This window comes from Nothobranchius furzeri, unplaced genomic scaffold, assembly GCF_043380555.1.
Source record: "Nothobranchius furzeri strain GRZ-AD unplaced genomic scaffold, NfurGRZ-RIMD1 Scf020, whole genome shotgun sequence".
NCBI classification, from domain to species: domain Eukaryota; kingdom Metazoa; phylum Chordata; class Actinopteri; order Cyprinodontiformes; family Nothobranchiidae; genus Nothobranchius; species Nothobranchius furzeri.
Genome location: NW_027223037.1, coordinates 3,883,351 through 3,897,787, shown reverse-complemented (window position 1 = coordinate 3,897,787; position 14,437 = coordinate 3,883,351). Strand labels below are relative to the sequence as shown.

The 14,437-nt window shown below is 41.6% G+C and overlaps 1 protein-coding gene across 2 annotated transcripts in view; it reads right to left on the bottom strand.

Annotated features, from left to right (window-relative positions):
- Positions 1-14,437, bottom strand: part of LOC107395552 (serine/threonine-protein kinase 32C) — a 147,942-nt gene that overhangs the window by 7,168 nt on the left and 126,337 nt on the right. For both annotated transcript variants that reach the window (XM_054734243.2, XM_054734244.2), the window contains 4 exons: positions 6,799-6,836; positions 6,630-6,719; positions 5,956-6,059; positions 5,742-5,858 (listed from right to left, as the gene is read on the bottom strand). In XM_054734243.2, the coding sequence (XP_054590218.2) occupies positions 5,742-5,858; positions 5,956-6,059; positions 6,630-6,719; positions 6,799-6,836 (349 nt within the window). The remainder of the gene's footprint in view (positions 1-5,741; positions 5,859-5,955; positions 6,060-6,629; positions 6,720-6,798; positions 6,837-14,437) is intronic.

Genomic DNA, 14,437 nt, shown 5'->3' with positions numbered 1-14,437 from the left:
CTAAAGGGGAGGTGCTGTTACTGAGAAGATCCGGTCCCCCCTCCATCTCAGCTTAGAGCGTGGCCTCCAGCAACCCCTGCCCAGCATAAGGGCCCAAGAGGGGACACGCCTGTGTAACAACCGCTGCTAAGCTCTTCTAAAGAAAAACAAACTAGATCCCTCAGTGATGGATAGCTACACCTATCTTTAATCTCCCCTTCATTGGAAAAATTATGAAAAAGCAGTTATGATGCAGCTGAACCGCTTTCTGGAGATGAACAACCTGCTAGATGGTTTCCAGTCAGGCTTTAGACAACACCACGGCTCTGAGACTGCACTTGTTATGGGATTAAATGAAATTTGTGATATTACAGATTCAGGCAAAATATTTGCTACACAATAAATGACCCACACTTGTACAGCACCTTTCAGAGTCAGAGAACTCCAAAGCGCTTTACACTACAGTAATCATTCATCCATTCACACACTGGTGGTGATGAGCTACATCATAGCTACAGCTGCCCTGGGGCGCACTGACCCAGCCGAGGCTTTCCAAGCACAGGCGCCACCGGTCCCTCCGACCATCACCAGCAGGTAAGGTGGGTTAGGTGTCTTGCCCAAGGACACAACAGCAGCATTCTCTGGCAGGAGTTGGAATCAAACCTGCATAGTGGCGCAGTTGTTGGCATTACTGCCGCACAGCAAGAAGGTTGCAGGTTTGAAACCTGGCTGTGGCCTTTCTGCGTGGAGTTGCATGTTCCCCCGATGCATGCGTGGCTTTCCTCTGGGTACTCCGGTTTCCCCCCACAGACCACAGCATTCCCTATAGGTTAACACGTGTACGTCCCTTTGGATTAAAGCATCAGCCAAATAAATAAACATAAACCTGCAACCTTCAGATAACTACAACCCGCTCTACCGCCGGAGCTACTGCTGTCCCTTTGTCCTGATGATGCTCCGTCTCAGTGGGGCTTTAGAGATTGTGGGCCTCAACATTCTTCTTGATAGGCTCATACCCTCGGTGGGACTTTCACACCACAGTCCATAGTTGGTTCCAATCTTAGTCTGCAAAATGCCTTGCTTGGATCTTCTGATATTTTTGTTTGGAAGAAATGATGGAAAACCACCCACGCTCTGTTTGCTCCGAGTGTGACAGGTGTGGTTCAGCTTACCTGCAACTTCATAATAATATTTATCAGCTTAGGCTGGGTATCCATCCACTACAGAACAACATGAGGGACAAGAATAAACTCCTGCAGAACTTCATGTCTGTGGCACTTGATCAGTCCAGGTGTATCTCCCACCTTCAGAATTCCCACGCTAACCAGCTAGTACTGTCACCTTCCTCCAGGCTGTCCCAGGCCCCTGTCTGACACTGCCGCAACTCTACCACTGACAACGTCAACATCAACCAGTGCCGGACAAAACAATGGTTCGATTCTCTGCACAGCGGGAACTGCAGAGACATTCCTGTCGAATTAATTGAGAAGGCTGCGGGTCACAGCTCCGATGTTCCTGCTGAAGTGGCTCAGCACTGGGCCCTTCCTCCCACGACCTCTGGGACGATTCCGATCCCGATGGATGGTGAGTGGGCATGGATGGGAGCGAAACCCAGGAACCGGGTCTTCAAGTCTACACCGGGCCAATCTGGTTCACTTGGTTGGAGGTGGCTCGTAAGGGTCGGCCAACTGACGTAGGGCTGCTCTTTGAGGCAGTAAATCATTGGCGTTCTGGAGCTACTCATCCAGAAAACTGTAATTTGGATGAGGCTGGGCTTCAGCTCCAGACTGATGTTGGAGCCCTTCCTGATACCATTCATTCTCCACCAGAAGCTGCCGTCCAAAGACCAGCTGGTCTTAGAACATGCCCATCCTGGTAAAGCTTCGACTACTTTGATCTTTGGATGTTCTGTGGTGTGACATGTCCATCTGTCTGCTGCAAAAACTGCTATCCTGGTGCACGAGTACTGGATATGGAGTCCAAAATCCCTCTTCTGCTGGATCAGAATCCTTCGGCCTCATCTGTTGTGGTACCTGCAGGACACAATGACCTGAGGAACATGCTGATTGGCACTGTCCTGCAATCAAACCGGCAACTCATCATCTCCGGCCCACTGCCCTATCACAGTTTCGGAGATGTCAAGTTCAGTTGTGTTCTTCAGCTCCACACATGGCTGAAGGGCTACTGCTACCAACTTGTCATACCATTCATCGATAACTTCATGGCCTTCTTTAATCGCCCTGATCCTATTTAACTGATGGGGTTCTTCCAAACCACCAAGGGTCCCGCCTCCTGATCATGAACATGGAGCTTCCTCTAATTTTGTCCAAAAGGGACTTGAACTGATGCTGGATGAGTCTGATCCACATTAATTATCTTCAGTGTGTCACAGATCCTTGTCATCATCAACAACAGGCCCCAACAGTCATTTTCCTGTGATATGTAGAAGCCCAAAACATTTGCATTTGATTCCAATAAGTATTCAGGTGCAGCCCCCTGCCCTGTCTGCGTCTCAGAAAAATAAACAAAACAGTACCTTGCGGATCAATGGGACCACTGTTTCCACTATCCTTTCAAAGGATTCAGGATCCAGGCGGCGGTACTGTCAGAAGCATTCTGGGTTTTCCAGGCACATCTCTTGGAGTAGATTGGCATAAACTCCCTGCCTGGCCCTTCTTTCCAGCCACCGTACCCATACTTTTCTAACCTTGAAATGGCGGTGATGTCTCATCAACAAAAAAAGCAGAGGCATTTCCTCCGTTTCCAGCTCTGTCTCTGTTTTGTTTGTTTTCTGACTTGCAGACGGGGCTGCCATCTTGGGGTCATGTGAGCGGAGAACGCACTTTTATTGGCCACTAGAATATTTCAGCTCAGCCAGCAGCTCACGTAGTGCACACATGCCAAGTTTTTACCACCCGTGTGGCGGAAAATATCCAACCGGTCAGATATTCACTTCAGCGTCTCGTAAGGCAGAAATCTCAGTGAAAATCTGGTGCCCACGACGAGGTGTCTGCTGAGCTAACAGTCATTTGAGGCCGTTTGCTCAGCAGTTTGCTCTCGTGTGCGGCAGGCTTTAAAGGCTGCTTATTAGAACTGAGATCCTGGATCTGAAAGCCTTCTAAATTTTAACCAAAGTCAGACAGAGCTGCTAATGACTGGTTCTTCATCGAATGCTAAAATGAGCCATGAGCTCCTTGGCTGTCTTGCTGAGTTTAGGAAATCACGCGTCTGTTATTTAATTCTGTTTTTAGGACTTTATTGTTATTAGTTTTTAATGTTTTCTGCTTACATTAAGCACTTTGGCTACAGCTATTAGCTGCTGTAAATGTGCTATATAAATAAAATTGACATTGACATTGAATTGTGGGGTCCCCCCAAGGCTCAGTTCTTGGACCACTGCTCTTCAATCTCTACATGCTCCCCCTGGGTCAGGTCATACACAATAACAACATTACCCATCATAGTTATGCAGATGACACCCAGATCTACCTAGCTTTATCACCTAGTGACTGTGATCCTCTACACTCACTCTGTCTGTGTTTGCAGCAAGTTAATGACTGGATGCAGTCAAAATTCCTCCAGTTAAACAAAGACAATACTGAAGTTATTGTCTCTGGAAGTCAGAAGGATGAAGGTTACTGCTCAGCTTGGCTCCAGAGGAATGAAGACAAAGACTCAAGTTAGAAATCTTGGAGTCTTAATTGAGTCAGACCTGAACTTCACTGGTTACATTAAGGCTAGAACTAGACCAGCGTTTTATCTTCTGCATCAAACAGCACGACTCAGAGGTCTCATGTCCAGATAAGGCCTAGAGAAACTCATTCATGTGTTCATCTACAACAGGCTGGACTATTGCAATGGTCTTTTGTCTGATCTTCCCACAAAAAGCTGTGAAGCAACTGCAGCTTATTCAGAATGCTGCTAGAGTCTTAACAAGAACCAAGAGAACGGAGCACATCACTCCCGTTCTTAGATCCCTACACTGGTTACCAGTAAACTACAGAATCAAATTCTAAGTGCTTCTACTAGTTTATAAATAACTCAATGGCATGGGGCAAGACCACATGTCAGATCTCCTTCAGGTATCTACACCCAGCAGGGCTCTGAGATCCTTGGGAAACAGTCAGCTGGTAGAACTGGGTCAGAACCAAACAGGTGAAGCTGCTTTTAGCTACTATGCTGCTCAGATGGAACCATCTTCTTCGTGACCTCAGATGTGCCAACTCTAGAAACTTTTACATCAAAATTAAAAACCTTCATGTATTCATGAGTCTTTGAATTACTGTTTCGTAAGCTGCACATTCTGCACTGGAACTGCTCACCCTTTCACTTTGTCTTTTAAATGTATTTACATCTAAATTTATTTGTGTATTTTAACTTTGATTTTATAATCAGCTGTTTTATGTTGTCACGTTGTTTTATGATGATTTATGTTCTTGTTGTTCGTGCACCTGGACAGCACTCTGTGTCTGTGTGTGAAATGTGCTGTTCAAATGAAGCTGCCTTGCCTAGATTCTTTTCTCTGACTGTTATGTTACTCATCCAGATTTTTATTATTAATAATAACAGCAGATTTATTATTCCTAAAATGTTCCACATGTTCCGTTTTACTCCTCAGGGAAAACTCTGGACATAATAATTAAATGTGAATTTTCTGGTCCTGTCATTTGTTTGCTATATTTGGTCTCAGCGTGATTCATTGATTCTCTGGGGGGGTGGGGGGTGTCAGTAATCGATCAGCAGCAGAGCGGAAGGGACCATCTCCCTGTCCAGAACTCTTCATTATGCATCGATGCTCACGCCATGTCAAAAACATCTTCCTGCATAGTCGCCGTCCTTCAGAGGTTAAATGGAACGTCTGCTTTTATAAACAAATGTTGATAGAGGGGACAGTGATGTTGTCCTCTAATATCAGAGAGGAAATTATGTCATTTTAGGATCATTTATTTAGTTTGACAAAGAGAGACTGGTCTTGGTTGACCCCCCCCCATCCATGATTATAGCAGATTTAATGTGTTTGTTGTTTAGTCCTCACACATACGGACGGACAGAGGTCGTCGTCTCTCGTCTACATTTCCATTACTCCGATTCTGAGCTTTTTCTCTTTTTGCCTCGAGGTTTTTCCACCAAACGCATCGTCTCCTCGTTCCACGTCTGTCCAGGCTGGACAGTCTGGCTCATACGGGAGGGTAAAAGCAACCATGTTTCATTACTTCTGCATTGTTGCAGCCTAAACCAGAAACATTTAACAAAAAAGCATCTTTCAACACTTTTAAAACGGGCAAAAGGAAAAATGAATATGTGAAATTAAATAAAGACACTGAATAGCATCTTTATCATCTCCTATGGGTGAAAAGCCACATTTTCAAAATTTCAGCTCCCATTTAATGAGTTAAGTTTTCTCTTTACACACAAACTTTTCAAATACTGCAGAGTATTTTATTTATTTATGAGCATCATTGTAGGTTTTCACAATCTGGCTCCTAAAGCTACAAACTTCTGGCTTCAAACAGGCTTATAGGAAGTGAGGAAGAGGATCTTTTGTCACTAAAATGAGGAAAAACTACATATTTAAGACACTTAAAGACTAAATTGCAGCATTAAATTTAACAAGGATGTAAAAAACCAATTTGTAGAATGCTTTTGCAAAAGGAGTTGATTCCATATTCTCTCCCAGATTCAGGTCTCCAGCTGGTGAAGATGCTGAAGGAGCTTCCAGCACATGACATGAGATCAGTGTTACAGTTTTAAATCCAGCTCACCTTCCTCAGGAGAGAAACCAGATCCTTGGGCCAGGCTGGGCTGTACTGGACACTCATGGTACTGAAGAGCTGGGTCAGGGATTCCACAGAGTTACTGGCATGGATGTCGTATGGTCTCTGGGGAACGAGTGACGGGTAGGAGAGGAGATGAAGGTCTGGATCTACACAAGTTTAGATTTTGGTATGGGAAAACAATAACGTGTTCATTCCTCACCCATCCACGCAGCACCTCAAAGGCTGTGACCCCTAAAGACCACCAGTCCACCTCAAAGGCGTACCCCGTACCCCCGCTGATGAAGGACTGGAAGATCTCTGGAGCTGCAAACACATCAGAAACATGATTTGAAGTCATGAAAACTTCCCAACAGTTGTGTTTAAATAAGACAAAGCAGCAAAAATGCACATGCGCTGTTCTGCTAGAGAGCAAAATTCATGGTTTCATTAGGCAGAGCAGCCCCAGACCATCACACTACCACCATCATACCTGTTTGACTGTTGTTTCCATGTTGGCTTGACTCATCAGTCCAGAGGACATGTACCCTGAAGCTTTGGGATTATCGAGATGTTTTTGTGTGTTTTTTAGTCAGCAAAGATTTTGTATATTAAATTCTTGGATGGAGGATTGTTACGGATTTTTACTTTTTGAGATTGCTGAGCCTGCTTCTTGTTGTCAGACGGGTTCTACTGAAGTGACTTTGTCTACAGGTCTGGTAGTGATTAGGTCTGGTTATGGCTGGTTGAGCTGGAGTCAGCTTTAACCCAGTCTGGTAGATTTGTGATTGAAATGGTTTTCAGATGAAAAACAAAGCAAAAAATCTTATTTTACTTCAATTCTGTTTGAATGCAGAATGATCAGATTCTGTTTTTCTTTAAACATTAGATAGTTACCCATGTAGGGCTTGGTTCCAGCCAACGCGGTGGCTCTCTCTCCATCCTTTATTATTGTTGCTATGTTGAAGTCTGTCAGGTGGGCGTGGCCTAAAGTATAGAGAAAAAAACATATCAAATATGAAAAGAACCTCTTTCTGCCAGCTGCAGAATGAGTTCATGTTCTTACCGTGTTCGTCTAAAAGGATATTATCGGGCTTCACATCTCTAAGAGACAAATAGAAGAGAGTCAAATCAAAACCTAAAAACAAAGCAAATACGTATTTCACTGTAAAACTTAAGTTATCCTAACAGTTTTTTTACTAAAGTTGGAGAAAACCATGTTTAAAGTAATAGTTCATACCTTTAGAAGTCTCTGTAAATAACCTGAAAATTCTATGTAAATAACCTGAAAATTCCATGTAAATAACCTGAGAATTCCATGTAAATAACCTGAGAATTTTATGTAAATAACCTGAGAATTCTATGTAAAAAAGGTAGATTTCCATGTGAGAATTCCATGTAAAACCCTGAGAATTCCATGTAAATAACCTAAGAATTCCATGTAAAATAAACTGAGAATTCCATGTAAATAACCTGAGAATTTCATGTAAAAAAACAGAGGACTCCATCTAAATAACCTGAGAATTCCATGTAAAAACCTGAGAATTCCATGTAAAAAACCTGAGAATTCCATGTAAAAAAAACTGAGAATTCCACATAAAAAATGAGAAATCCATGTAAATAGCCTGAAACTCCATGTTAAAAAAAACTGAGAATTCCATGTAAATAACCTGAAAATTCCATGTAAATAACCTAAGAATTCCATGTAAATAACCTGAGAAGTCCATGTAAATAACCTGAGAAGTCCAAGTAAATAACCTGAGATTTCTATGTAAAAAAACTGAGAATTCCATGTTAAAAAACTGAGGTTTCCATGTAAATAACCTGAAAATTCCATGTAAATAACCTGAGAATTCCATGTAAATAACCTGAGATTTCCATGTAAAAAATGAGAATTCCATGTAAATAACCTGAGAAGTCCATGTAAAAAACCTGAGAATTCCATGTCAATAACCTGAAAATTCCATGTAAATAACCTGAGAATTCCATGTAAAACAAACTGAGAATTCCATGTAAATAACCTGAGAATTTCATGTAAAAAACAGAGAAATTCATGTAAATAACCTGAGAATTCCATGTAAATAACTGAGAAGTCCATGTAAATAACCTGAGAATTCTATGTAAAAAACCTGAGAATTCCATGTAAAAAAAACTGAGGTTTCCATGTAAACAACCTGAAAATTCTATGTAAATTACCTGAGAATTCCATGTAAATAACCTGAGAATTCCATGTAAAAAAGCTGAGAATTCCATGTAAATAGCCTGAGAATTCCATGTAAAAAACCTGAGAGTTCCATGTAAATAACCTGAGAATTCCATGTAAAAAAACCTGAGAGTTCCATGTAAATAACCTGAAAATTCCATGTAAATAACCTGAGAATTTTATGTAAATAACCTGAGAATTCCATGTAAAAAAACCTGGGAATTCCATGTAAATAACCTGAGAAGTCCATGTAAAAATACCTGAGATTCCATGTAAATAACCTGAAAATTCCATGTAAATAACCTGAGAATTCCATGTAAAAAAACTGAGATTTCCATGTAAACAACTGGAGAATTCCATGTAAAAAACTGAGAATTTCATGTAAAAAACTGAGGATTGCATGTTTAAAAAACTCCAAGAAATCCATGTAAATAACCTGAGAATTCCAGGTAATAACCTGAGAATTCCATGTAAATTACCTGAGAATTCCATGTAAAACATGACAATTCCATGTAAATAACCCAAGAATTACATGTAAATAACCTGAGAATTTCATGTAAAAAACACCTGAGATATCCATGTAAATAACCTGAGAATTCCATGTTAAAAACCTGAGAGTTCCATGTAAATAACCTGAGAAGTCCATGTAAAAAAAAACCTGAGAATTCCATGTAAATAACCTGAAAATTCCATGTAAATAACCTGAGAATTCCATGTAAAAATCTGAGATTTCCATGTAAACAACTGGAGAATTCCATGTAAAAAAACTGAGAATTCCATGTAAAAAACTGAGGATTACATGTTTAAAAAACTCCAAGAATTCAATGTAAATAACCTGAGAATTCCATGTAAATTTTCAGAGAATTCCATGTAAAAACATGAGAATTCCATGTAAAACACACTGAGAATTCCATGTAAATAACCTGTGAATTTCATGTAAATAACCTGAGATTTCATGTAAAAACACCTGAGAATTCCATTTAAATAACCTGAGAATTCCATGTTAAGAAAACCTGAGAATTCCATGTAAAACAACCTGAGATTTCCATGTAAAAACCCTGAGAATTCCACGTAAAAAATAAATGAGAAATCCGTGTAAATAGCCTGAGAATTCCATGTAAAAAATCTGAGAATTTCATGTAAATAACCTGAGAATTCCATGTAAAAAAACAGAATTCCATATAAATTACCTGAGAATTCCAGTAAATTACCTGAGATTTCCATGTAAAAAACCTGAGAATTCCATGTTAAAAAAACTGAGAATTCCATGTAAATAACCTCAGAATTCCATGTAAAAAACAGAGAATTCAATGTAAATTTCCTGAGAATTCCATGTAAAAAAACCTGAGAATTACATGTAAATAACCTGAAAATTCCATGGAAAAAAACAGAGAATTCAATGTCAATTAACTGAGAATTCCATGTAAAAACCCTGAGAATTTCTCCAAAATGGCTGTTCAATAAGTATTTCATAGGAACATCAGAACTGTTGACATTAACCTTTAAGTAACTGAAAATCACAGAGAAGGATGTTTTAATGCCGTTTTCTTTTGTATTTTCATCCATGATTGGATTTAGTTTTCTCATAAATCTGTTTGACTCATTTCCAGACTCCTGACCAGCCAAGCAGTGGTTTTAGTAATAAACCTTAGTGAAAACGTTATTTGTGGCTGTTGTGGTTGATAATAACTAAAAGTGTCTGATTTGCTCCTGATATAAGTGGCGAACACGTTGTGAAACCAGCTGCCATGGCTCTGCGACCACGTGCGGCGGACTGGGATTAGAGATCCCGTCTGTAGATGTGAAGACTCGTGGGAGGTGTTTTATGCTGATTCGTGTGTGAGTCACTGTTGGTGCAACATTGTGTGTCAGTAAGAGGAGAGAGGGACAAGGTTCTCTGACTCGATACATTTCAGAGGGAACGAGAACGCAACATATGCTGTTTTCCCTGGAGGTTTTCCTGCTTATTACACAAGGAATGCGTGTGACGGACACACCAGCTCCTCCAACGCTCCACCGGCCCGTACCAGAGCGCGCACGACTTACGCAACTACCCAGCATGTTCTGCTGCAGCAGAAGACCTCATGAGGCCTGCAGAAGCCTCTTCTCGTAGAACATTAACATGAGAAACCTTAATCTGAGGCTAAAACTCCTGCAAGAAAAGCTATCAAACCACTTCTGGTGTGTGGAACCCAATGGAGTCCAAGTTTCAACCAGCTGATAATGTGAGGTGAAAATGAGGATTCTGAAGGGGGGACCACCTTTGTGCACCAGAACCACATCATGATGCTACCACCTCCATGTGTGACAGGTGAGACCGGCTTCTACTCACCATCTCCTCTGGAGCAAAGGGTTCTCATCCTCTCAGCCCAGTGGGACCCGGTGTTCTGGTTCACAGTGGGACCCGGTGTTCTGGTTCACAGAAGGCTTGAGCTTCTGCGGCCCCTGAGTTGTTCCTAAATCCTTCTTTCAGATGCGTTCCCTGTGCTAAGAGGGCTGAAGATCTAGCAGAGTTCCTCTAAGAATCCCAGAGTTCTGGTTGTACAACAATATCAGCATGAGCTTGGTGTCTAGAAAAAGTTTTTTTGAACGTCATGTTTAAGGACCCCAGACACATTTACTGCATAACACTGACTTCATGTAGCTGTGAGATGACAAGGGCACCCTTCTATTGTTCAGAGACATATCTGAAGCAGGAACAGCTTAATGACAACGAGAGGAGCTTTAAACACACAGAAGGAACCCGAGGAGACGAAAACAGAGCAGAAAGAGACCTTCCGCTTCCACTCCCCTTTGTTTAATAGGACTAATTTTACCTCCTTGGGCATGGTGACAGCAGACTGTTGCTAGGAGACCAGAGATCCTTCTTTCTTCAGTTGGTGCAACAAAATAATTGTATGGTATCCTACTGTCAAAAATTGGAAACTGAAACAAGAGAGGGATCTGGGGAGGCCATGGATACTCGGGCGGAACATCAAAATGTCTTTGACCGGATTTAATGACACTTCAAACAGGAAACCAGGAGATCGATGCTGAAATACACACATGTAGAAATATATAATATCCATAAATCACAGCTCTTATCTCAGACATCTGTTCCATATCTGTTGAATTCACCTTCGCCCAATGTGCAGGTGTGTGTGTGTGTGTGTGTGTGTGTGTGTAGGTGTGCATGTGCGTGTGTGTTTGTGTGTTTATGCATGTGTGTGTGTGAGTGTTTATGTGTGTGTTTGTGTGTGTTTATGCGTGTGTGTGCGTATGTGTTTGTGTGTGTGTGTGTTTATGCATGAGAATGTGTGTGTTTATGCGTTTGTGTGTGTGTGTGTGTGTGTGTGTGTGTGTTTATGCGTTTGTGTGTGTATGTGTGTGTGCAGGTGTGTGTGTGTGTGTGTGTGTGTGTGTGTGTGTGTGGTATATATGTGTAACATACGTAGAAATACAGACCACAGATGTCGACCATACATGGAGGGTTTCATCTGTCTTATTGAATTTCTATCCAATCCTCCATCGAATTATCGAATATTCTATTTAACGACGTTTCAAGTGAAAAACGATTATGGTCTGCTGCTAAAAATATAAAAATAAAACAACTAAATTATAAAAGGACCAACAATGCTTATTAAATTGGTGTCTTCTAGTTTCCTCCTCAGCTGATATTTACTTTAATTTAATTACTCATCCTTGTCCAAAAATATCTAAATAAATTCACATATGATCAGTAGAACTGAATTATGTTATTAACGTGTTCAGCAGTAAGCTCCTGGAAATGCTAACTAACCTTCTTAAATAAAATGCTAACAATTAATTGCTACATGTAATGGTGACACATCTATTTATTATGTATAGGTTGGCAACCTAATCCAGTCTAAGTTGTAATTCAATATAGAAGCGTTTGTGAATTACATGCTACAACGGCTTGCCACAGCCCTGCTGCTGTCTCGAGTCGCTGACTCTCAGCAGCAACAATCTGACTCCACACCGCTGCAGCTGCAGACATCAACAACATGAACGGGATGGTGGGGATTTTTCTTCTGCTTGTGTACTTTAGTCATTCACAACCATCATGTTTTTTTCAAACTCCACTTGATCGTGAGCGTGCTGTATGCTAGCTTAGCATTAGCCAAAGTTTCCATAGTTTCACTCTTGACCTCAAACTTTGGACCATTTCTGCCTGTTACAATGGTTTCTGTCTCTGCTGGTTTCTCCGTTTTCCTCCACAGCACCTAGATTAGCTCAGCGTGCGCCAGTAAAAGCAACTTCCTTACACTAGGGCTGCAACAAACGATTATTTGGATAATCGATGAATCGGATGGGGTCTCGACACGATTAATCGATTAATCGGATTACATGGGGACATTTTTAAAAACTGCTAGGGAAACGTTATTTTTCTCCTTCCTTCACTTTATTAAACACAACATTATTAGAAAACAGTTCAATAGCAGAAAAACAACATGCCATCACCTAAATTGTCTTATAAGGTGTATAGACAGAGACCCTAAGCTACACCTATCTGTGACCTAAAATGCATGGTCCAAGACAAACAGCTTAAAGAGCAAGTCAATCCCTACCAGAGTCTAACTCCACTCCCACTTCATGTTTGAAAAATGCAACACATGCTGTTGCCTGGCAGACCGAGAGGGCGGAGCCGCTAACAAATACACACACTCAGGCTCACGACAGCATTGTGACATCATAATGTACCAGTTTACATCATAGCATACTTCTTAGCCAATAGCGGTGGCAGATTTAAATTAAAATACAGTGCAGAGTTTTTACCTGACAACGGCACAACACTGCCAGTTTTAGGCAGAATATTTAAATTTGAACTAAGATGCACTGAAGTGCCAAATTATTGACGACACGTGTCTGCAGCACAATTAGACACTTATTTATTTAGTTTATCAGCAAAAAAAAATTTTTATTTGGGGGTGACTTGCTCTTTAAGGGGAATTCTCATCTGTTTTGTTTGATCTCATCTGTAGACATTTATTATAACTGGGGATGTTCAACAACTCATTTTTGAATGTAATTAAACATAGGCTGTGAATTAATCAAAATTAATCACTATTTCCAAAAATGACTGAAAAAATACCAAATAAAACAAAAGTAAATGAATGCCATCCTCCTTGTGATGATGCCCTGGGCAACTACCATAAAGTCACATCAAGAAATGCGGCTGATCATTCCAATGATCCCAAATAGACTCACATTAGGCCACATGAAAGCAACTGAACTCAAAAATATATTAACCAGTATATAACTGCACTCTCACACAACACGCCTGCAGCAAGAGTTAGGACTCCTCCCTCCCTTTTAAAAGCGTTTTCGCTTCCGAGGACATTGTGGTTGTAAAGCCACATGCTAGTGGTCTGGCCCCGGTGTGATCAACCAGTTTCTGCGGGAATGTGATGGCGGAACCGGTTTGCAGCAGCGCGAGCCCCCCCCCCCCCTTATCTATTAGCGTCGCGCTTACGGTTTTATAGACTTTTTTTTTTACGAGCTTAGGGCATGTCTAGCCTGTGTAATAATCCGGGGCTTGGGTGAGTCACTTTTGAAAAGTTTTTAACTTACCCGGACACAGGAAGAGTTGCGCAACACAACGAATCGATGTCGTTGCCAACGCTTTTAGTAATCGATTTTCATCGAATTTATCGATTCGTTGTTGCAGCCCTACCTTACACAATAATCACACGAGCGACATAAATGTGTTTCTGCTCTGATCTGCCTCGGTCTGCTCTGCTGCCGCATCAGATGAGCTGTGCACATCGACTGTTACTCAAAGGTTGCACAACACAACGCATTTCTTCATTGAACTGTATCGATTGAATCGATTCGTCGTTGCAGCCCTAGCCACACAGTGCACCAGTAAAATGTGTTCAGACTGTGGTGCGCACATTTAACAAAGCTTCAAATCAGTAAAAATGAATCAAAGATCTTAATGGATCAAACCATTCAAATCATTTGATGATTGGCTTTGTGCCCCACTAGGTTTTCGGCTTCATTCTAAATAAAGAATGTTTACATCCTCTCCTGCCTCGTGTCGTTCTGGTGGTCTGCACATTGGGTCCAACTCCTCCAGCCCACATCGTGACATAGTCAGTGTGAGAGCCACTGTCTAAACATCCAAGATCCAGAAGTACGTCAAGATCCAGAAGTACGTCAAGGACAAGGACGCTGGAAATACCATGGTGGGAGGACAAGCTCCTACAAGGGACGTACCACCGACAGATAACTGAAGTGGCTAACCCTAAAGCCTGACTTATGCTTCTCCGTCTGCGTCAGTGCGGAGACACGCAACGCCATTATCCGTCCTTGCGTAGGGCTCCGGCAGGCACGCAAGTACGTACGGAGTCGAGCCCACTTTTTTAAACATCCGTTGAACGAGACGGATTACGCAAGCTTGTGATTGGTCAGGACGCCACTGGTGTTTACAGCGCCACCATTGCAAAGAGAGCCGAGGATAACTAGCGGCAGACACTGAGAAGCTTGAAGAATACCTCGC